The following is a 22,293-nucleotide window of genomic DNA, read 5'->3' as shown; positions in this document are numbered from 1 at the left end:
CACCGGACGCGACCCCCAGCCTTGCCTTCCCCAGTGATCCTGCTGCTCCGACTTCACCTGTAGCCGACATTAATCTCTGCTCATTTTTCCCCCCTGCTAAACAACCTGATCAGGAAGTGAGAGTTTCAGTTGTGAGGGAGGTGTGGAGGAAGAACTGTGATGGACTGACTGCCAGTGAACAGGGCGCTCTATGGCAGCTTTTACTGGACTTTAAGGACTGCTTCTCCCTCTCAGAAGGTGATGTGGGCCGAACTGACCTCATTCAACATGACATCAACACTGGAGATGCACAACCCATTCGGATGAGGCCTAGACGCCTCCCCTTGGCTAGACAGGCTGCAGCAGACAAGGCCCTGCAAGAGATGCAACGGGCTGGGCTCATTGAACCATCCACCAGCTCTTGGGCCTCCCCAGTTGTTATGGTTCCGAAGAAGTCTAAGGATGATTGGCGGTTCTGCATAGATTTCCGACCACTGAATAAAGTGACTAAAAAAGACCCATATCCCCTTCCACGTATTGATGAAACCCTGGACACGGTGGCAGGATCTTCATGGTTCTCATCCTTGGACCTGCGCAGTGGATATTGGCAGGTACCCCTTGCCCTTGAGGCCAAACCAAAGACTGCGTTCATCACCAGTGGGGGCTTATGGCAGTTTAAAGTCCTTCCTTTTGGCCTCTGCAATGCCCCTGCCACATTTGAGAGACTCATGGACAAGGTGCTTGCTGGTATCCCACGCAGAGAGTGTGTGGTGTACCTTGACGACATTCTTGTCCACAGTACCTCCTTCCATGGTGCCCTGGGGGCCCTTAGGCAGGTTTTGGAGAGGGTAGCAGCAGCAGGGTTAAAACTCCACCCACAGAAATGCTGCTTCGTGCGTCGTGAAGTCACGTTCCTGGGCCACAAACTGGGAGCCGGGGGGGTTGGCACCATAGACGATAAGATCCAAGCTGTGAGGGACTGGCCCACCCCCAGATCCGTGCAGGACTTAAAGAGCTTCCTGGGCTTGGCATCCTACTATAGAAGGTTTGTGAGGGGCTTCTCCTGCATAGCCGCACCACTGTTCCGCCTGCTCCAAAAAGGTGTGGCTTTCCAGTGGAGAGCGGAATGCCAGGCAGCTTTCACCTCACTGCAGAAAGCTCTGGTTGAGGCCCCGGTGCTTTCTCCCCCTGACCCCACACTGCCTTTTGTCCTCGATACTGATGCCAGCAGTGTTGGATTAGGTGCTGTGCTGGCCCAGGTGACACCAGATGGAGAGAGAGTGGTTGCCTACCACAGCAGGATTTTCAGTAAGGCTGAACGCCGCTACTGCGTCACCAGGAGGGAGTTGCTTGCAGTTGTCTGCGCCATACGGCACTTTAAGTACTACCTCGGGGGCCTCAATTTCACCATCAGGACCGACCATGCTGCCTTGCAGTGGCTTATGTCTTTTAAAGAGCCAGAAGGACAGCTAGCACGCTGGATCGAGGAACTGCAGGCTTATGATTTCGAGGTGGTACACAGACCTGGGGGCCGCCACGGAAATGCAGATGCACTATCCCGCAGACCCTGTGACCCAGATGGATGCCACTACTGTGAGAGAAAGGAGGTTCAGGAGAGGGACCAATCGCAGCCTGACGTAAGGTGTGCAGTGGCAGGTTTGGGGGAACAGTCTTACAGTTGGGGGCTGGTTGCTGTGGATGCAGAAGAGTGGAAGCGCCAACAGGAGGAGGATGCTGACATCAGCCCGGTACTCCAGTGGGTTGAGGAGCAGAAAAAACCCCAGTGGGAGAAGATTGCCATGTTATCACGGGCCACAAAAGGACTCTGGTCCATGTTTGATGCTTTACGGCGGAACGATGGGATGCTGCAAAGGGGCTGGATAGAGCCGGCCACAGGAGAAACGAGGTGGCAATTGGTAGTGCCACGAACACTGCGGGGGACAGTGCTTCAGGCGATGCATGGGGCCCCAGGGTCTGGCCACTTTGGGGTCACCAAGACGCTTCGCCGCCTCCAGCAGGGTTTCTATTGGGGCCAGCATAGGCGTGATGTGGAGGACTACTGCCGCCGCTGCGACAGCTGTACAGCACGAAAAGGCCCAGTGGCCAGGTCTCATGCCCAACTCCAGCAGTTTCCGGCGGGATACCCCATGGAGAGGGTGGGAATTGATGTCCTGGGTCCTTTTCCCCGTACAGAGAGTGGAAACCGCTATGTCCTCACAGCCATGGACTACTTCACAAAGTGGCCAGAGGCATACAGCCTGCCTGACCAGGAAGCTGAGACCATTGTGGATGCACTGGTGGAGGGGATGTTTAGCAGGTTCGGGGCACCAGAAGCAATCCATACGGACCAGGGCAGGAACTTTGAGTCCCGTGTGTTTGCGGCCATGTGTGAGAAATTGGGCTCTCATAAGACCCGTACAACACCCCTCCATCCACAGAGTGATGGACTCGTTGAAAGATTTAACCGCACACTGGCTGAGCAGCTAGCGATAGTAACGGCTAAACACCAGCGAGACTGGGATGCTCACATTCCCCTGGTCCTCATGGCTTATCGCTCAGCAGCCCAAGACTCCACTTCTTGTTCCCCTGCCCTACTGATGTTGGGCAGGGAGATTCGGACTCCTGCAGATATGATGATGGGCAGACCCCCTGACACTGCTGGGGTCCCACCAGGACCCGAGTATGCAAGGAAGCTTCAGGATCGCATGGAGTCTGCACATGACTTTGCAAGGGGGAAACTGTTGAGTGCAGGGGCAAGGCAAAAGAGGAACTATGACATACACGCCAGGGGCCGACATTTCAATGTTAGAGAATTGGTCTGGGTGTATAGTCCCCAGAGGAAGAAGGGTAGGTGCCCCAAACTGGACAGTGATTGGATTGGGCCCTGTAAGATTCTGGAGCGCTTAGGGGAGGTGGTGTACAGGGTCCAATTACCCCCAAGGGGACGGAAGGTTGCCCTACACCGTGACAGACTGGCTCCCTATCAGGGCACAGCTACTTTCCTGGGGCAACTTAGTGGATCACAGGCAGACCCGGAGTCTACAGGTCCTCCCACCAACAATGTGGCCTCGCCTGATTCCCCTGTTTCAAACCCACATTCCGTGAGCCCTGTGTCTCCTGGGCCAGTGGCCCCCTCTGATGCAGCCCTGTTGCCTCGTTGCCTGGGCCCTTCTCCATCCCTGCCTGCTCCTTCCTCTGGATGCTCTCGCCCTAGGAGACTTCACAGGCTGCCTGGTCATCTGAGAGACTTTATCTGCCCCTCGTGGGCGAGGGACTTTGAGGGGCCGGGGTAGTGTAACAGACTGAGTTATAAGTTCTTGATGTGTTAACGTTATAGTGTTCAGAATTCCTATTTAGTTAAGGCAGAGGCACTCTTACACTGCAGCAATAGGATTAACTGCGTGTCCTTAAATGTGTAATGACTTAGAGGCTGCAAAGCTTGTCAATCATTCTAGTTACCTATAATAGAGAGTCTACAAGAGAACATGCTGGTGATTGGCTGAGTGCATGGGGGGTGGGAGTGTGGGCTGGGGCCCGCGTGCGAGAGAGGGAGAGAGACGGCTGATGAGCATTGCAGTAGTTCCTAGGAACAGTTCTGTTGTTTTGGCGTTGGCTACGGCCTACAGTAGCCTGTGTTTGGTTCCAAATAAACAGCAAGTAAACTGGCACAAGCTTTCGCTGTGGTCTGTTTGAGGGACGCTACAGTATTAAAGGTACTGCACTGCAGTGGTTTGAATCATATTTATCTCATAGACTCCAATTTGTTCATGTAAATGGGGAGTCTTCTTCACACACTAAGGTTAATTATGGAGTTCCACAGGGTTCTGTGCTAGGACCAATTTTATTTACATTATACATGCTTCCCTTAGGCAGTATTATTAGAAAGCACTGCATCAATTTTCATTGTTATGCAGATGATACTCAGCTTTACCTATCAATGAAGCCAGATGACACACATCAAATAGTTAAACTGCAGGAATGTCTTAAAGATATTAAGGCCTGGATGACCTCTAATTTCCTGCTTCTAAATTCAGATAAAACTGAAATTCTTGTTCTCGGCCCCACAAATCTTAGAAACATGGTGTCTAACCAGATACTTACTCTGGATGGCATTACTTTGGCCTCCAGTAACACTGTGAGAAATCTTGGAGTCATTTTTGACCAGGATATGTCCTTCAATGCACATATTAAACAAATATGTAGGACCGCTTTTTTGCATTTGCGCAATATTTCTAAAATTAGAAACATCCTTTCTCAGAGTGATGCTGAAAAGCTCATTCATGCATTTATTACTTCTAGGCTGGATTATTGTAATTCATTATTATCAGGCTGTCCTAAAAGCTTTCTGAAAAGCCTTCAGCTGATCCAAAATGCTGCAGCTAGAGTACTGACAGGGACTAGAAAGAGAGAGCATATTTCTCCCATATTGGCTTCTCTTCATTGGCTCCCTGTTAAATCTAGAATAGAATTTAAAATTCTTCTCCTCACATACAAGGTCTTGAATAATCAGGCACCATCTTATCTCAAAGACCTCATAGTACCATATCACCCCAACAGAGCACTTCGCTCTCAGACTGCTGGCTTACTTGTGGTTCTTAGGATACTTAAGAGTAGAATGGGAGGCAGAGCCTTCAGCTTTCAGGCGCCTCTTCTGTGGAACCAGCTTCCAGCTTGGATTCGGGAGACAGACACCCTCTCTATTTTTAAGATTAGGCTTAAAACTTTCCTTTATGATAAAGCTTATAGTTAGGGCTGGATCAGGTGACCCTGAACCATCCCTTAGTTATGCTGCTATAGGCCTAGTCTGCTGGGGGGTTCCCATAATGCACTGTTTCTCATTCACCTTATTTACTTTGTTTATACTCCACTCTGCATTTAATCATTAATTGATATTAATCTCTGGCTCTCTTCCACAGCATGTCTTTCTCTCCCCTCAGCCCAACCGGTCGCGGCAGATGACTGCCCCTCCCTGAGCCTGGTTCTGCTGGAGGTTTCTTCCTGTTAAAAGGGAGTTTTTCCTTTCCACTGTCGCCAAGTGCTTGCTCATAGGGGGTCGTTTTGACTGTTGGGTTTTCTCTGTATTATTGTAGGGTCTTTACCCACAATACAAAGCGCCTTGAGGCGACAGTTTGTTGTGATTTGGTGCTATATAAATAAAATTGAATTGAATTGAATTGAATTATTGTTCCTTCATTTAGGCTCAGGTTGTTTGATGCTTGACAGCACAGTGACCGGAAATGCAAACTTCTCAGATGCGTTAAACCTGAAGTAACAAACCTGTTTTGAAAATGTAAGGAGTAGAAAGTACCGATATTTGTGTAAACATGTAGGGAGTAAAAGTAAAAAGTAGTCAGAAAAATAAATAGTCAAGTAAAGTACAGATACCTGAAAAATCTACTTAAGTACAGTAACAAAGTATTTGTACTTCGTTACTTCCCACCTGTGTTAAAAGGTGAGTTTTGAGTTGTGATTTGAAGACAGGGAGAAAATTGATACTGTGGGTGTCAGGTGGGAGAAAGTTCTGCAGTTGGGGAGCAGAATGGGAAAAAGCTCTGTTCCCCATGGTGCTGAGGCAGGGAGGGGGGGTACAGCAAGGCAGATGGAAGAAGAAGAATGGAGGAGGAGGTGACGATTGGAAGAAGATCAGGTAGGAAGGAGCTATGTTGTGAATGGCCTTGAATGTATACAGAAGAATTTGGAATTTAACTGGAAGCAAGTGCAGTTGCTGTAGGACTTGGTTGGTAGTGAAATGGTGGTGAAATAAGAATAATGAATTATTATTTCCAGTCATAATTATTTTTATCTGTTTTATATGTATTATAAAGGAATCACAAAATAACAAGCACGATTTTACAGAAATAACCCACCACCACCACCATTTTTATTTTATTTACATTATTTAGCAGTGCTAACCATTATTTAGTGGTTAGCACTGCTGCCTCACAGTTAGAATACCATCTGGAAGGCCTGGGTTCAATTCCAGCTTGGCCCAGGCTTCTCCCTCTCTCTGTGTGGAGTTGGCATGTTCTCCTCCGGTTACTCCGGTTTCCTCCCACAGTCCAAAGACATGCACTTACTGGGGTTAGGTTAAATGGCTACTCCAAATTGCCCATAGGTGTGAATGAGAGTGTGAGTGTGAAAGGTTGTTTGTCTCTCTGTATTAGCCCTGTGACAGGCTGGCGACCTGTCCAGGTTGTACCCTGCCTCTCGCCCTATGACAGCTGGGATAGGCTCCAGCCCCCCCGGCGACCCTGAACAGGATAAGCGGATGGATGGATATTTATTTTGTCCCCTGTTTTTGCTCTTTCTTTTAATGTGAATATGTCTCTGTTTCCACCCCATTCAAGATCACTGGGGTCCATTAATTGGGACACCATCTTCTGTCATTCACAAGACTGAAGTTAACTTACCACCGGCTACCTAATAAACAGGCTCATTTGGGTCAGGGGCTGTTCTGGTGGAGTTCATGTGCACATATGGCTCCTTCAACATAGAAAGGAACACAGAAAATGTACAGTTCTGAGATGAACTGTGCATTTCTGGTCTAAAAATCCAAGTCATGCCAACCATAACAGTCATAAATCATCAGATTTTCCTCATAAAGCTGAGGCGGGGCAGGGCAACAGCAACATGTTAGTCAAGAGGTGTTCTTACTAATGACAAAAATCATTTGTGCCACAAACTTTAGAAGAACAAGTCAGATTGGAGTTTATTTCAAACCTGCATGTCACAGTGCAGTAATACCAATAGTACCAATAGTAATACCAATGAGCCATATGCTGGCTTTAAAAAAACAACAAAAATGCAGAAACAAAAACAAAACACCATGAAGCCACAAAAATCTTAAAAAAAAAAAAAAAAATTAGTGATCAGTCATTCCGTCCATATTCTTAATATTCAATAAAAGCTTTTTTTGTGAAGTATTTTATTAATTTAAAAATAAAAACAGCATTTTTAAAAATACATATTTTAAACATCAACCAGTCAAACAGCAGCAAACAACCACTCATGGTTCCTGAATTTCGAAGGAAGTGTATTAACACCATTTCAGCCAATCAGCACGATTTCTGCTGGCTACACTCTGATGATCTAGTGACTAAAGCTTCATTTAGGTGCAAGACAAGGGTCTGTTTACCACAATGATTGGAGGGCAGACTGCTTTGATTCTTTTTACTACAATAAGTAAGTGAAACCTGATCTAGTAGTTTTTTTTTGACAATTACAGCAAACTTAAAAGTCAATGCCATTTACAATTTTGATAGAAGATATTTAGCATTTATTGGTTTTGTCTCTTTTGTCTGTTTTCTTCAGCTGTGATTCAAAGTGCAGAGGTTGCCCTCCAGATGCCTTTAATTGAAGTCAAAGTTGGAGGAAATGTTACTTTGCAGTGTTCGGTCACAGAGAAGGAAGGAAAATTTGTTCACTGGTTTAAGCAGACTCCTGGATATATGGTCCAGACAGTTGCTACGGGATCTTATACCAAACAAAAACTAAGCGAACCATTTAACAACGATCGTTTCACAGTATCAGAGGGGCAGTCTCAGTATTTTCTTACCATAAGAAATGTCCATAAAGAGGATGAAGCATCATATTTCTGTCAGTATGGATCAGCTTATTCACAGAGTTTTAATACAAGCATCTACTTGGCTGTACATGGTAAACTGTGTTATATATTTCTTTTCATACATCACTTTTTAATCACTTTAATCAATTCTAATGTTTTTATCACTGCCTTTTACTCAACATCCCCAGATCACAGTGAGCAGAAATCAGTCTACATAAAACAATCTCCGGAGGCAGCATCAGTCCAGCCAGGCAACTCTGTGACTCTCCAGTGTTCATTTTTCCCCAGTAACAAAGAAAACACGTTCCAGTGTCTGGATGAACACAGAGTGTACTGGTTCAGAGCGGGATCAGGACAATCCCATTCTACCATTATCCACACTCACAGACACTGCAGTCAGCAACAAGAGGGAAGCTCCTGCGTCTACAGTTTATCCAAAACTATTCATAACTCCTCTGAGGCTGGGACCTACTACTGTGCAGTGGTCACATGTGGACAGATCCTGTTTGGTGACGGAACTCAAGTTGAGACAAGTATGTATTTGCTGCATTATCAAAGAAATTTAATTTTAATTCCTTTAAAAAAAACTTGTTTAAATGTGTTGAATCATGTAAGGTTTAATATATTTTTGCCTACTAAACAATTTAAAAAGCAAAAAATATGATTTGACCTTCAAAGCAATGATTTCTTGAGGTTTAGTGTTTTTTTTTTTCAATTTATACAAAATATGCTACATAAAACTTGATAAAGTAAATGAGGGTTTGCTTTCAAATCTTGCCTTGGCAATAATATAATATGCGTAAGAAAATGGATGGATGGATGATATAATATGTTCTTTTCTGATTTCAGGAGATAAATGGGACCCAGTTGTCATTGTGCTTGGGACACTGTTGGCTCTCTGTGTGATTGTGATTGCAGTTCTTATTCTATCAAGAGACTGAAGCTTTATTTTGTTAAACAGCCAAGATTTCTGAATCCACAACATGGAAATCCTTACATAGATCCAGAGTAGAATTTACTAATGGTGATGTGACAATCTGTGATATTAAATATCTGCAGCATCACATGGTATGCAGTGCCAAAAAAAAAAAAAAAAAAGCACTTAAAAATGCGGAATAGTAACAAAAGCTGTGTTCTTCTGCACATTGAACAGATCAGCTGTTATGTACATATTTCAGGTTCATATGGTGGAATATTTTTAATAACGCAGTCCTCCTCTGGATGCATACTTGTGCTCACCTGAGGAGTCAGATTTATCCAGAGAACAGCTGTCTCAGCCTACAAGATCCCAATCCTAGCAATTTCTAACATGAGAAGAACCTTATATTAAAAACATATTGAAGCTTTTTGCCATGCTTTTTTAGAGAGTAACACACATAAAACCTGTGCTTACACTGTTACTTTTTAGTTAGTATATTCCTCACTCCCTCATCGGGTCTTGTAATTTTTGACCAACTAAGTTGCACTGCTATTGGTACATTGGGTCAGTCATTCACAGAGTGAAATAGCTACTTACTTAGAAATCAGTAAATCACCTGCAGAACTTTGTAGTCCCATCACCACATTTTAGCAATGGAAGCTTTTAACTTCACCTGCTGAGAAAATCTGGACCCAAATTTAACATTTGATCCAGGGGTCTGTTTTACAGACTTTAAAATGGTCTGTGTGAGCTCATTCCCCCAGTTACTGATTTAAATTTTGACATGATGTCAGTCTAAACACTATAGTACAGGTCCATGTTTGGAAACAAGTCTGGTGCATTCATTTTTTTCAGAGTTTTCAAGTTGCTGTTGTGGAAATTGCATCAGTGTATATATATATATATATATATATATATATATATATATATATATATATATATATATATATATATATATATATATATCCATTGTGTCATGATGTTGGTGTATTATGTTGTTCTATGCAATATTCTGTATTGTACAAATACCTGCTTCTCGCTTGGCTTTGATTAAATTCTGCAAAGTACTAATCTCGCTTTGAAGTAATAATTATTAAAATATTAAATATATTAAAATAAGGCTGTTTATTTACCACCCACAAACTTAGTTCAATTCTTCTATTAACATAATCTGTTATTTTTCTGTTTATTACTATGTATTATAATATTATTGTGCCTCTGCAGTAGTGTCTGTTTGTGCATTATGAATTGTGCTACAAAATATTTTATTCTATCAAACTTCTGATCTTTCAAACTCCTTATTTCAACCTCTTCATGAAGATAAGTACAGTGAGATAACAATAAACACAGGAGTCTAGTAAGCTTGAAAAGAAGGCAACTGAACTTCTTTAGTTTTTTTTTTTGCCTCTCGTCCAAGAGGCTTTTTTCAGTTCTAGAACAACTTCTAGCGAGTCCCAGAAATAAACCCTTAGTCAGGGCCGTCCCCTTAGAGGTGGTCCTCCAAGGGGACAGCCCCCACTACCATGACCTGCATGTCTGAGAACCTTCACATTCAGTAAGCACAACAGCAGACTGAGGTGTAAGAGGATGAGCACAGGTTTATCAAAAAGTGATTTAAAAAAAACATCATAAGTCATCAAGTTTTCTCATAGAACTTGTCTGTTTTTGTGCTTTTTTCTTTTTTGCTAGTTTTTCCCTCATTTACTCATTTCCTTTAGATATTTAAGGCTGTGAATTCATAGATAAATGTTTCAAAGGACAGATAAGCAGTTCATATTTAATTAGGATAAGATTGAATGACAGCCTGAATAAATGCACTGTAGCGGTCACGTTCAACATCGTGTATTAAAGTAGAACCACAAAGTTATGAACATAGCCTTTCACTAAGACTGAGAACAATGGAAAGCACCCAGTATACATTTCTCCAACATTCAAAAATCCCCCTACAATCAGAATGAACACATTTTAAAAGTATGTTGTACTAAGTCTATACATAAAAACAAATGCAAATGTGAAATTTCCATAATCACATTTCAGAACTACATTAAAACACAGAAGACAGCTGAAACTTGTCCTATGCAAGTGCTGACTCCTCATGAGAGTAAGTGGTATTGTGTGTACTTCTTCACTTCCTTATTCTTTTTGTCACCCCGCGTGACAATGAAGAGGACTCACTAGGAAATAAAGTTATGAACAAAATACCACATTAGCCTATCAAACAAAAACAAATGTATTTGGTTCAGCTGTTTTTGGTTTGCAGTATAAATAACATAAAGGCAAGTCAAGTGCAATTTAACATCCACTAGTCAAGCTTAAAATAAGTCTTTCTTCCTGTACATCTGACCTCACTGCATATCCTGTTAAAGCCTGAAGCATTTAGTGTCTGCAAAGCAGTTCAAAAGAATGGAAAGGAAATATCTGTAGAAGTCACAGTACATTACAGGACAATGAAACTTTTCAACTTTTCTGGAGAGAGCATTGAGTATTTAATGTCTGAAAGAGTCAAAGTCAAACAACAGTAAAATCACTCACACGCTACATCCAAACAGTTTTGATGAAGACTTCCTTAAGGTTAAGTCATTTTTTTTAGCCTTACTACAAGTACAGAAATACTTAGAAGGAGCTATAACTTACATTCCTTTCTGGCAAATACCTTGTTGAAACATAAATGCATGTTTTAAAGATTTTGATGAAATTACAAAAAGTTGTGTACTGTTTCCTTCGATCCTATTGCACAACAGCACATTGTTATTGGTGATTCTTACAGGCCTGATAATGCCCAGTGACAACACTTTCTGAAAGGTTTAAGTACATTTCTAACTTCTCTCCTTGTATTATACATGCAGTAAAGACAAATAAAGTTAAGATCAGACAAGTAAAGCACAATTAAGAAAGCAGGTGTTTGTGAACAAGTGTGACTCGTCTGAAAAGTTGCATTTTCTTACACCTTACCTTGCCGCTGGCGTAAGTGTTAAGTGCTAAGTGGCAAATTTCAGGTCTGATCTACACTGCATGGAAATCAAGAGATCTACGTACACTCCCCGTCACCACTGTAAACTTACTTTTTGCACTACTGGATACATTTTGGGCACACTACATCAGACAGAATTTAATGAATTCAGAATTTAGAGATGCTGGACTGAATGTCCTGAAGGTCCTGAGAGTGAACGTTTACTTAATAAAATTGACAAGAGAAAACAAAATCCACAAACCAAACAATAAACAAGTCATCATTACTTTAGAAAACAGAACAGCAGGACTGAAATGGTTATAACAAGGTGTTTGTCCTGTTTCAGATGCTGTTTTCTATAAATGTTGAAGTCAGGCTTAAAGAACATTATGATCATTTTTGAAACGCAGTATTCCACCTAAGCATGTCACAGCTGACTTTTTTAAACTGACAAAACTGCATTTGCAAACAACTAATCGAACAAGCAAGGAATAACTATAATAACTGCATATGCAAGTAGGAGTCACTAAAAACTGACCATAGATTTGCTGAACCTTGGAGGAGTGCTTTTTCTGTGTTTTAGCCAATTAGGATGATTTCCACTTTGTACACTTTGACAATCTTGTCACTAAACCTTCATTTAGGTAGGAAGGCATCAGTCGTGCAAGACAAGGGTGTTTTACCACAATGATTGGAGTACAGATTGCTTTGATTCTTTTTACTACAACAGGTAAGTGAAAGCTGATCTAATGTTCTTTAAACAGATTTTAGAGGTACAGTATAATTTAAGAACAATACCATTTTTAAAATTTTGATGGACGATATTTAAAATGTATTGGTTTTGTCTCTTTTGTCTGTTTTCTTCAGCTGTGATTCAAAGTGCAGAGGTTGCCCTCCAGATGCCTTTAATTGAAGTCAAAGTTGGTGGAAATGTTACTTTGCAGTGTTCGGTCACAGAGAAGGAAGGAAAATTTGTTCACTGGTTTAAGCAGACTCCTGGATATATGGTCCAGACAGTTGCTACGGGATCTTATACCAAACAAAAACTAAGCGAACCATTTAACAACGATTGTTTCACAGTATCGGAGGGGAAGTCTCAGTATTTTCTTACCATAAGAAATGTCCATAAAGAGGATGAAGCATCATATTTCTGTCAGTATGGATCAGCTTATTCACAGAGTTTTAATACAAGCATCTACTTGGCTGTAAATGGTAAACTATGTTATATATTTCCTTTTTGTACATCACTTTTTAATCACACCATCAATTCTAATGTTTTTATCACTGCTTTTTACTTCACAACAATGATTTCTTGAGGTTCAGTGTTTTTTTTTCCAATTTATAAAAAATATGCTACATAAAACTTGATCAAGTAAATGAGGGTTTGCTTTCAAATCTTGCCTTGGCAATAATATAATATGCGTAAGAAAATGGATGGATGGATGATATAATATGTTCTTTTCTGATTTCAGGAGATAAATGGGACCCAGTTGTCATTGTGCTTGGGACATTGTTGGCTCTCTGTGTGATTGTGATCGCAGTTCTTATTCTATCAAGAGACTGAAGCTTTATTTTGTTAAACAGCCAAGATTTCTGAATCCACAACATGGAAATCCTTACATAGATCCAGAGTAGAATTTACTAATGGTGATGTGACAATCTGTGATATTAAATATCTGCAGCATCACATGGTATGCAGTGCCAAAAAAAAAAAAAGCACTTAAAAATGCGGAATAGTAACAAAAGCTGTGTTCTTCTGCACATTGAACAGATCAGCTGTTATGTACATATTTCAGGTTCATATGGTGGAATATTTTTAATAACGCAGTCCTCCTCTGGATGCATACTAGTGCTCACCTGAGGAGTCAGATTTATCCAGAAAACAGCTGTCTCAGCCTACAAGATCCCAATCCTAGCAATTTCTAACATGAGAAGAACCTTATATTAAAAACATATTGAAGCTTTTTGCCATGCTTTTTTTAGAGAGTAACACACATAAAACCTGTGCTTACACTGTTACTTTTTAGTTAGTATATTCCTCACTCCCTCATCGGGTCTTGTTATTTTTGACCAACTAAGTTGCACTGCTATTGGTACATTGGGTCAGTCATTCACAGAGTGAAATAGCTACTTACTTAGAAATCAGTAAATCACCTGCAGAACTTTGTAGTCCCATCACCACATTTTAGCAATGGAAGCTTTTAACTTCACCTGCTGAGAAAATCTGGACCCAAATTTAACATTTGATCCAGGGGTCTGTTTTACAGACTTTAAAATGGTCTGTGTGAGCTCATTCCCCCAGTTACTGATTTAAATTTTGACATGTCAGTCTAAACACTATAGTACAGGTCCATGTTTGAAAACAAGTCTGGTGCATTCATTTTTTTCAGAGTTTTCAAGTTGCTGTTGTGGAAATTGCATCAGGATTTTTGGCTCTAACTCTATAACATATGCAGTGAAAGTCCTGATTTAGTTCAATATATATATATATATATATATATATATATATATATATATATATATATATATATATATATATATATATCCATTGTGTTATGATGTTGGTGTATTATGTTGTTCTATGCAATATTCTGTATTGTACAAATACCTGCTTCTCGCTTGGCTTTGATTAAATTCTGCAAATTACTAATCTCGCTTTGAAGTAATAATTATTAAAATATTAAATATATTAAAATAAGGCTGTTTATTTACCACCCACAAACTTAGTTCAATTCTTCTATTAACATAATCTGTTATTTTTCTGTTTATTACTATGTATTATAATATTATTGTGCCTCTGCAGTAGTGTCTGTTTGTGCATTATGAATTGTGCTACAAAATATTTTATTCTATCAAACTTCTGATCTTTCAAACTCCTTATTTCAACCTCTTGATGAAGATTCATTCATTCATTTATTCATTTATATAGCGCTTAACACAACTGACAAGGTGACCAAAGCACTTTACAAATATACAATAAAATAAATCAATTACATTAAATATAAATAATATTACATCACAGAAGACAAAAATAAGATCGTTCCATTACATGGTATTAAAAGCCTGTTTAAACAAATAAGTCTTAAGTTTAGATTTAAAAATTTTCAGATCCGAAATAAGTCGGAAATCTAAAGGAAGCCTGTTCCACAGTTGGGGTGCAGCCACTGAAAAGGCCCGATCACCCCAATACTTTAACCTGGTTCTTGGGACATCTAATAAAAGACGATTAGAAGACCTCAAAGATCTCTCGTATACAGCAAAACTTAAAAGATCTGATAAGTATGGTGGGGCCAATCCATTCAACACTTTAAAAACAAACAATAAGATTTTAAAATGAATTCTATAATGAACAGGAAGCCAATGGAGATTGAACAAAGTAGGCGTAATATGATCACGTCTAGGGGTGTTAGTTAAGAGACGAGCAGCAGCATTTTGGACGAGTTGAAGTCGTCTCAGGGAAGATTGACGAAGACCAATATAAAGGCTGTTGCAATAGTCAAGTCTGGAACTAATAAGAGCGTGAATTGCCCTCTCTAAATCAGTGCGATCTACAAAAGATTTGACTTTAGTCAGTAGACGCAAGTAATAAAAACTAGTTTGGACTACAGAGTTAATCTGTTTGTCAAAATTGAATTCCTGATCAAACAAGACTCCAAGATTTTTAACTGTAGTGTTTAACTTAAAGGGCAGAACACTGGTGTCTATGGCAGCGGCATCACCAAATAAAATACACTCAGTTTTTTGATGATTTAAAACCAAAAAGTTAAGTACAGTGAGATAACAATAAACACAAGAGTCTAGCAAGCTTGAAAAGAAGGCAACTGGACTTATTTAGTTACTTTTTTGCCTCTCGTCCAAGAGGCTTTTTTCAGTTCTAGAACAACTTCTAGCGAGTCCCAGAAATAAACCCTTAGTCAGGGCGTCCCCTTAGAGGTGGTCCTCCAAGGGGACAGCCCCCACTACCATGACCTGCATGACTGAGAACCTTCACATTCAGTAAGCACAACAGCAGACTGAGGTGTAAGAGGATGAGCACAGGTTTATCAAAAAGTGATTTAAAAAAACGTCATAAATCATCAAGTTTTCTCATAGAACTTGTCTGTTTTTGTGCTTTTTTCTTTTTTGCTAGTTTTTCCCTAATTTACTCATTTCCTTTAGATATTTAAGGCTGTGAATTCATAGATAAATGTTTCAAAGGACAGATAAGCAGTTCATATTTAATTAGGATAAGATTGAATGACAGCCTGAATAAATGCACTGTAGCGGTCACGTTCAACATCGTGTATTAAAGTAGAACCACAAAGTTATGAACATAGCCTTTCACTAAGACTGAGAACAATGGAAAGCACCCAGTATACATTTCTCCAACATTCAAAAATCCCCCTACAATCAGAATGAACACATTTTAAAAGTATGTTGTACTAAGTCTATACATAAAAACAAATGCAAATGTGAAATTTCCATAATCACATTTCAGAACTACATTAAAACACAGAAGACAGCTGAAACTTGTCCTATGCAAGTGCTGACTCCTCATGAGAGTAAGTGGTATTGTGTGTACTTCTTCACTTCCTTATTCTTTTTGTCACCCCGCGTGACAATGAAGAGGACTCACTAGGAAATAAAGTTATGAACAAAATACCACATTAGCCTTTCAAACAAAAACAAATGTATTTGGTTCAGCTGTTTTTGGTTTGCAGTATAAATAACATAAAGGCAAGTCAAGTGCAATTTAACATCCACTAGTCAAGCTTAAAATAAGTCTTTCTTCCTGTACATCTGATCTCACTGCATATCCTGTTAAAGCCTGAAGCATTCAGTGTCTGCAAAGCAGTTCAAAAGAATGGAAAGGAAATATCTGTAGAAGTCGCAGTACATCACAGAACAATGAAACTTTTCAGCTTTCCTGGAGAGCATTGAGTATTTAATGTCTGAAAGAGTCAAAGTCAAACAACAGTAAAATCACTCACACGCTACATCCAAACAGTACTGATGAAGACTTCGTCAAGGTTAAGTAATTTTTTTTTCAGCCTTACTATAAGTACAGAAATTGTTTATTATTAGGAGCTATAACTTACATTCCTTTCTGGCAAATACCTTGTTGAAACATAAATGCATGTTTTAAAGATTTTGATGAAATTACAAAAAGTTGTGTAGTGTTTCTGTCGATCCTATTGCACAACAGCCCATTGTTATTGGTGATTCTTATAGGCCTGATAATGCCCAGTGACAACACTTTCTGAAAGGTTTAAGTACGTTTCTAACTTCTCCCCTTGTATTATACATGCAGTAAAGACAAATAAAGTTAAGATCAGACAAGTAAAGCACAATTAGGAAAGAAAGTGTTTGTGAACAAGTGTGACTCGTCTGAAAAGTTGCATTTTCTTACACCTTACTTTGTCTCTGGCGCGAGTGTTAAGTGCTAAGTGGCAAATTTCAGGTCTGATCTACACTGCATGGAAATCAAGAGATCTACGTACACTCCCCGTCACCACTGTAAACTTACTTTTTTTGACAGTAGTCAAGGAGCAAGGACACCAGAGAATCTGAGGCAAAAAGAAGCCAGCCCCCCCCCAGCGGCCAGCCCCCTGCACGGCCGGCAGCAGGGCCCCAGGGCCCCCCGGCCGCCCGAGCCCCCACAGAGCCCCCACCACCACCACCACGCCGAAGAAGCCAATGCAGCCCCGCGCCGCAGCCCCCAGGGAAGCAGGTCACTAAACACATCACAACATCCAGCCCCACCCAGGAACCCGGAGGTACCCACACCCCAGGGGGGCAGGGGGGGAGAGGCAACCAGCAAGGAGCGGCCAGGAGGCAAGGCACAGGCCCAGACCCAGGTCCAGCCAAACATACAACCACACGCACACCTGCAAGCACACCCGGGTACACATTTATGCACAAACACACTCACCCACACACATATAAACATAGATACACCATACGTACACATCCACTTGCCCACCCATACTCACGAAGACTGTGACAAATACAAAGACACACATTCATCCATAGCTACCCACCCTCTGAAGATGGGGTGAGTGGAAACCACCCCAGGGCCAACAGTGACCCCAAGACGCCGCCAGCCCCCCAAGGAACCACCCAACCCCCACCCCGGGCGAGGTGTAAGAAATCGGGGTGTGAGATGACCCACCCCCCCTCCCCCCGCCAAACTTGTAAGTGTATGTGTTTATGTTGTGAATGAATGAGGTGTATAGGGTAAACTTACTTTTTGCGCTACTGGATACATTTAGGGAACACTACATCAGACAGAATTTAATGAATTCAGACTTTAGAGATGCTGGAGTGAATGTCCTGAAGGTCCTGAGAGTGAACGTTTACTTAATAAAATTGACAAAACAAAACAAAATAAAAGCCAAAAACCAATCAATAAACAATAAACAAGTCATCATTATTTTAGAAAACAGAACAATGGGACTGAAATGGTTATAACAAGGTGTTTGTCCCATTTCAGATGTTGTTTTCTATGTTAAAGTCAGTCTATGTTAAAGGACATTATGATCATTGTTGAAACGTAGTATTCCACCTAAGCATGTCACAACTGACTTTTTTAAACTGACAAAACTGCATTTGTAAACAACTAATCGCACAAGCAAAGAATAACTACAATAACTGCATATGCAAGTAGGAGTCACTAAAAACTGACCATAGATTTGCTGAACCTTGGAGGAGTGCTTTTTCTGTGTTTCAGCCAATCAGGATGATTTCCACTTTGTACACTTTGACAATCTTGTCACTAAACCTTCATTTAGGTAGGAAGGCATCAGTCGTGCAAGACAAGGGTGTTTTACCACAATGATTGGAGTACAGTTTGCTTTGATTCTTTTTACTACAACAGGTAAGTGAAAGCTGATCTAATGTTCTTTAAACAGATTTTAGAGGTACAGTATAATTTAAGAACAATACCATTTTTTAAATTTTTGATGGATATTTAAAATGTATTGGTTTTGTCTCTTTTGTCTGTTTTTTTCAGCTGTGATTCAAAGTGCAGAGGTTGCCCTCCAGATGCCTTTAATTGAAGTCAAAGTTGGAGGAAATGTTACTTTGCAGTGTTCGGTCACAGAGAAGGAAGGAAAATTTGTTCACTGGTTTAAGCAGACTCCTGGATATATGGTCCAGACAGTTGCTACAGGATCTTATACCAAACAAAAACTAAGCGAACCATTTAACAACGATCGTTTCACAGTATCAGAGGGGCAGTCTCAGTATTTTCTTACCATAAGAAATGTCCATAAAGAGGATGAAGCATCATATTTCTGTCAGTATGGATCAGCTTATTCACAGAGTTTTAATACAAGCATCTACTTGGCTGTACATGGTAAACTGTGTTATATATTTCTTTTCATACATCACTTTTTAATCACTTTAATCAATTCTAATGTTTTTATCACTGCCTTTTACTCAACATCCCCAGATCACAGTGAGCAGAAATCAGTCTACATAAAACAATCTCCGGAGGCAGCATCAGTCCAGCCAGGCAACTCTGTGACTCTCCAGTGTTCATTTTTCCCCAGTAACAAAGAAAACACGTTCCAGTGTCCGGATGAACACAGAGTGTACTGGTTCAGAGCGGGATCAGGACAATCCCATTCTACCATTATCCACACTCACAGACACTGCAGTCAGAAACAAGAGGGAAGCTCCTGCGTCTACAGTTTATCCAAAACTATTCATAACTCCTCTGATGCCGGGACCTACTACTGTGCAGTGGTCACATGTGGACAGATCCTGTTTGGTGACGGAACTCAAGTTAATGCAAGTACGTTTTAATGTCAGATTGTTAAATCTCTATCACATCTTAAACTTTAACAGTGCTTAGAAATTTTTTTAAGGGAAATCTAAAGAAACTTATTAAACTTCTTATAAACTTCTTTCATACCAGTCGTATGGACGTGCCATCAGACTACCACTACTGATGACTTTGATCAATACCTGCATTCTCTTTAGCTGTTCCATATTCTCATTGTTATCATTTAAACCCACGTTTAACCATTGCATTATGATATTATTGGTTGGAGGCATTAAATTTATGATGCAACATTTTATAAAGAAAAAATAATACTTATATATAATGCTGCTATGTGTAATGCATTTGCTTGTGCGTAACAATTGTTCTCCTAGTTCTCTGTCATTATGCTAAAGACTAATCAGAATAAAGTCTGCACATTCTTTTATTCCAGTTCTGAAGTGAATGACCATGAATTTAATGCTGCGTGTCTTTTCCAGGAGCAAAACTCGACCCGGTTGTCGTTGCACTGGGTGTGCTTTTGGCCTGCAGTGTGACTGTGAATGCTATCTTTATTTTCTGCAAAAGTCAGAAAGTTTTTAAAAATGGTAAAGGTAGGTCCATTACAGTATTTGTAATACTTTTAGGCACTTAGTAAGTTTAATTTCTTATCCATTATGCAATAAATCAGGGAGGTGTCCGGGATGAACGAATAACTATATTTGATTCCAAATATTCTGCTAGTGTCACAAAGACTCTTGAGTGACTAAAATGTACAAGGGTATATATGAATTTGCATGCAATTTTTGGATCAGATGAAAATGTCCCCTAAAAACTGCATTTTTGGATATAACCTACTGAACAACTTTGGAGTTTGAATGGTCGAACGGTTTATCATGGGATGAACACAGTAGTTCACACACTCAGATACTTTTATACGACAATAAAATCTCAAGGTGTTCTCACCTTAAGCCCTGTTTTGAATCACTTATGATATTACTTATGCTGTATGTACAAATTGGTCTGAAGCAGTAATCACCACATCTTCCCTTAATTCTTATTTTTACAATGTGCAGATGAAATGTACACAACTCAAAAAAATTAAAGGAACACTATTTAATCACAGCATAGCATCAAATCAATTAAACTTAAACTGGGATATTTATCTGGTCCGTTAAGCAGCAGAGGGGGTTAATGATCAGTTTCAGCTGCTTGGTGTTAATGAAATTGACAACCAGTGCACTAGAGGGGCACCAATGAGACAATCTCCAAAACAGGAATGGTTTTACAGGTGAATGCCACCAACATTTTTCCCTCCTGATCTTTTCTGACTGTTTTTTCACTAGTTTTGCATTTGGCTTAGGGTCAGTGTCACTACTGGTAGCATGAGGCTGGACCCTGCACAGGTTGCAAAGGTAGTCCAACTCCTCCAGGATGGCTTATCAATATGTGCCCTTGTCAAAAAGTTTGCTGTGTCACACAGTAGTCTCAAGAGCATCGAGGATATTCCAGACAGTTATTGCAGGAGAGCAGACAGGACTGTAGAAGGTCCTTAACCCATCAACAAGCCCAGTATCTGCTCCTTTGTGCAAGCAGAAACAGGACTGGCATTGCCAGAACCCTACAAAGTGAGCTCCGGCTGGCCACTGGTGTAAATGCCTCACCAAATAGACTTCCTGAGGGCCAGACAGCCTCTGTGCTCACTGCCCAGAACCGTGGAGCCTGATTGGCATTTCCCATAGAATACAAGAATTGGCAAGTCCGTGACTGGCGCCCTGTGCACAGAGGAGAACAGCTTCATCCTCACCACATGTGACAGTCACGAAAGGGTCTGGAGAAGCTGTGAAGAACATTATGCTCTCTGTTCAGCATGACTGTTTTGGTGGTGGGTCACTGATGGACTCAGGAGATAAATACATGGAGGGACACACAGACATGTTAGGCAACGGCACCCTGACTGCCATTAGATATAACAATGAAATCCTTGGACCCACTGTTGAACCCTGCATTGGTGCAGTAAGTCCTGGATTCCTGCTGGTGCATGACAATGCCTGGCCTCAGGTGGTGAGATTATGCAGGCAGTTCCTGGAGGATGAAGAAATTGATACCACTGACTGGCCCAGTTGGTGATGCAGAAAATGTTTAAACATGCTTTCATATGTGGTCCCAATTTCCTGCCAGATTAGAAAACCAATAATTACTGTAATTAAATTTATTACAGTAATATTACATTAAAATATTAATTTTAATATGATCACTTTCCCCTACCTGTCTATAGCAGGATCATCTTCAGTGTCATGCTGAAATGAATCAGCTTTAAAGATCTTTTTTTGCATTATTTTTTTGACCACAGCAGCTTTCATCAGCGGTAGAGGGAGACAGGAAGCAGGGAAATATAGGGGAGGACATGCGGGCAAATTGGCGACAGGTTGGGACTCGAGCCCGTGCCGCCCGCGCCGTGGCATATATATGTGGTCGGTGGCTTCACCACTAAGCCACCCGGGCACCCCTGCTTTAAAGTTTTAGAACTCTAATCTGTACATCACAAACTAAACAGCAGCAGCGAGACCACATTGAGAGGTAAAATCAGTTATAAATTCAGAGGTTTAACAATTTTCTGTAACATTCCTCTTATTCGTGATTGGCAGTACCAGTGCCGTTTTTTGATCCCTGGCCTACGATAAAGCCCAAGTTCACAAACACAGTTGTTATCCACCACAGATACCAATTCACTCTAACAGTGTCAAACTTCCTTCATGGTGCACTCCTTGTGGGCAGGTCTTGTAGATAAAAGATGAGGTCACATCTATTATGATCAAGTTTATTTGCCAACTGATATGTTTGCATTCATAGTATAACCATATTGAGCTAAATTAATATAACCATACAGATAATATGTATATAAACCAATAGTATGAGCTTATTTAACATCCTTTTATTATTGTATTATTTAGTTTACAGTACATTAAGTCAAAGTAATTTAACATTGTTTGTGTGGTATTTTTAACATGAAACCAATTTAGACTTGAATATGAAATTGTACTATATTGTCAAATAACACAAAACACTTCTTTAATTTTGTTTTTGTAAACAAACAGAGAAAAACACAGTTTTTTCTTTTCTGTCATTTCCTTTGC

General features: G+C 40.6%; 2 protein-coding genes across 2 annotated transcripts; both read left to right on the top strand.

The window, feature by feature from the left end:
- Positions 1-5,540: 5,540 nt before the first annotated feature.
- Positions 5,541-8,484, top strand: LOC115787111 (uncharacterized). Its single transcript, XM_030739684.1, has 4 exons — positions 5,541-5,626; positions 7,253-7,635; positions 7,732-8,076; positions 8,393-8,484. Exons 1-4 carry the CDS (start codon positions 5,541-5,543, stop codon positions 8,482-8,484), a joined length of 906 nt encoding a protein of 301 aa, XP_030595544.1.
- A 9,713-nt stretch (positions 8,485-18,197) lies between these two features.
- LOC115787110 (uncharacterized) lies at positions 18,198-19,377 on the top strand. Its single transcript, XM_030739683.1, has 4 exons — positions 18,198-18,268; positions 18,404-18,748; positions 18,845-19,189; positions 19,313-19,377. Exons 1-4 carry the CDS (start codon positions 18,226-18,228, stop codon positions 19,375-19,377), a joined length of 798 nt encoding a protein of 265 aa, XP_030595543.1. The 5' UTR covers positions 18,198-18,225.
- Positions 19,378-22,293: the final 2,916 nt, after the last annotated feature.

Source organism: Archocentrus centrarchus, chromosome 10 (assembly GCF_007364275.1).
Source record: "Archocentrus centrarchus isolate MPI-CPG fArcCen1 chromosome 10, fArcCen1, whole genome shotgun sequence".
Classification (NCBI taxonomy): domain Eukaryota; kingdom Metazoa; phylum Chordata; class Actinopteri; order Cichliformes; family Cichlidae; genus Archocentrus; species Archocentrus centrarchus.
Note: the sequence above shows the minus strand (reverse complement) of the source record. Positions and strands in the feature narration are given on the sequence as shown.

Bases quoted from the DNA above. Each gene is read 5' to 3' on its own strand.
- LOC115787111 (XM_030739684.1), top strand. From the start codon at position 5,541: ATGGTGCTGAGGCAGGGAGGGGGGGTACAGCAAGGCAGATGGAAGAAG. The intron at 7,636-7,731 runs GTAAACTGTGTT...CAACATCCCCAG, and splicing joins CATCTACTTGGCTGTACATG to ATCACAGTGAGCAGAAATCA. The intron at 8,077-8,392 runs GTATGTATTTGC...TTCTGATTTCAG, and splicing joins CGGAACTCAAGTTGAGACAA to GAGATAAATGGGACCCAGTT.
- LOC115787110 (XM_030739683.1), top strand. From the start codon at position 18,226: ATGATTGGAGTACAGTTTGCTTTGATTCTTTTTACTACAACAG. The intron at 18,749-18,844 runs GTAAACTGTGTT...CAACATCCCCAG, and splicing joins CATCTACTTGGCTGTACATG to ATCACAGTGAGCAGAAATCA. The intron at 19,190-19,312 runs GTACGTTTTAAT...CTTTCATACCAG, and splicing joins CGGAACTCAAGTTAATGCAA to TCGTATGGACGTGCCATCAG.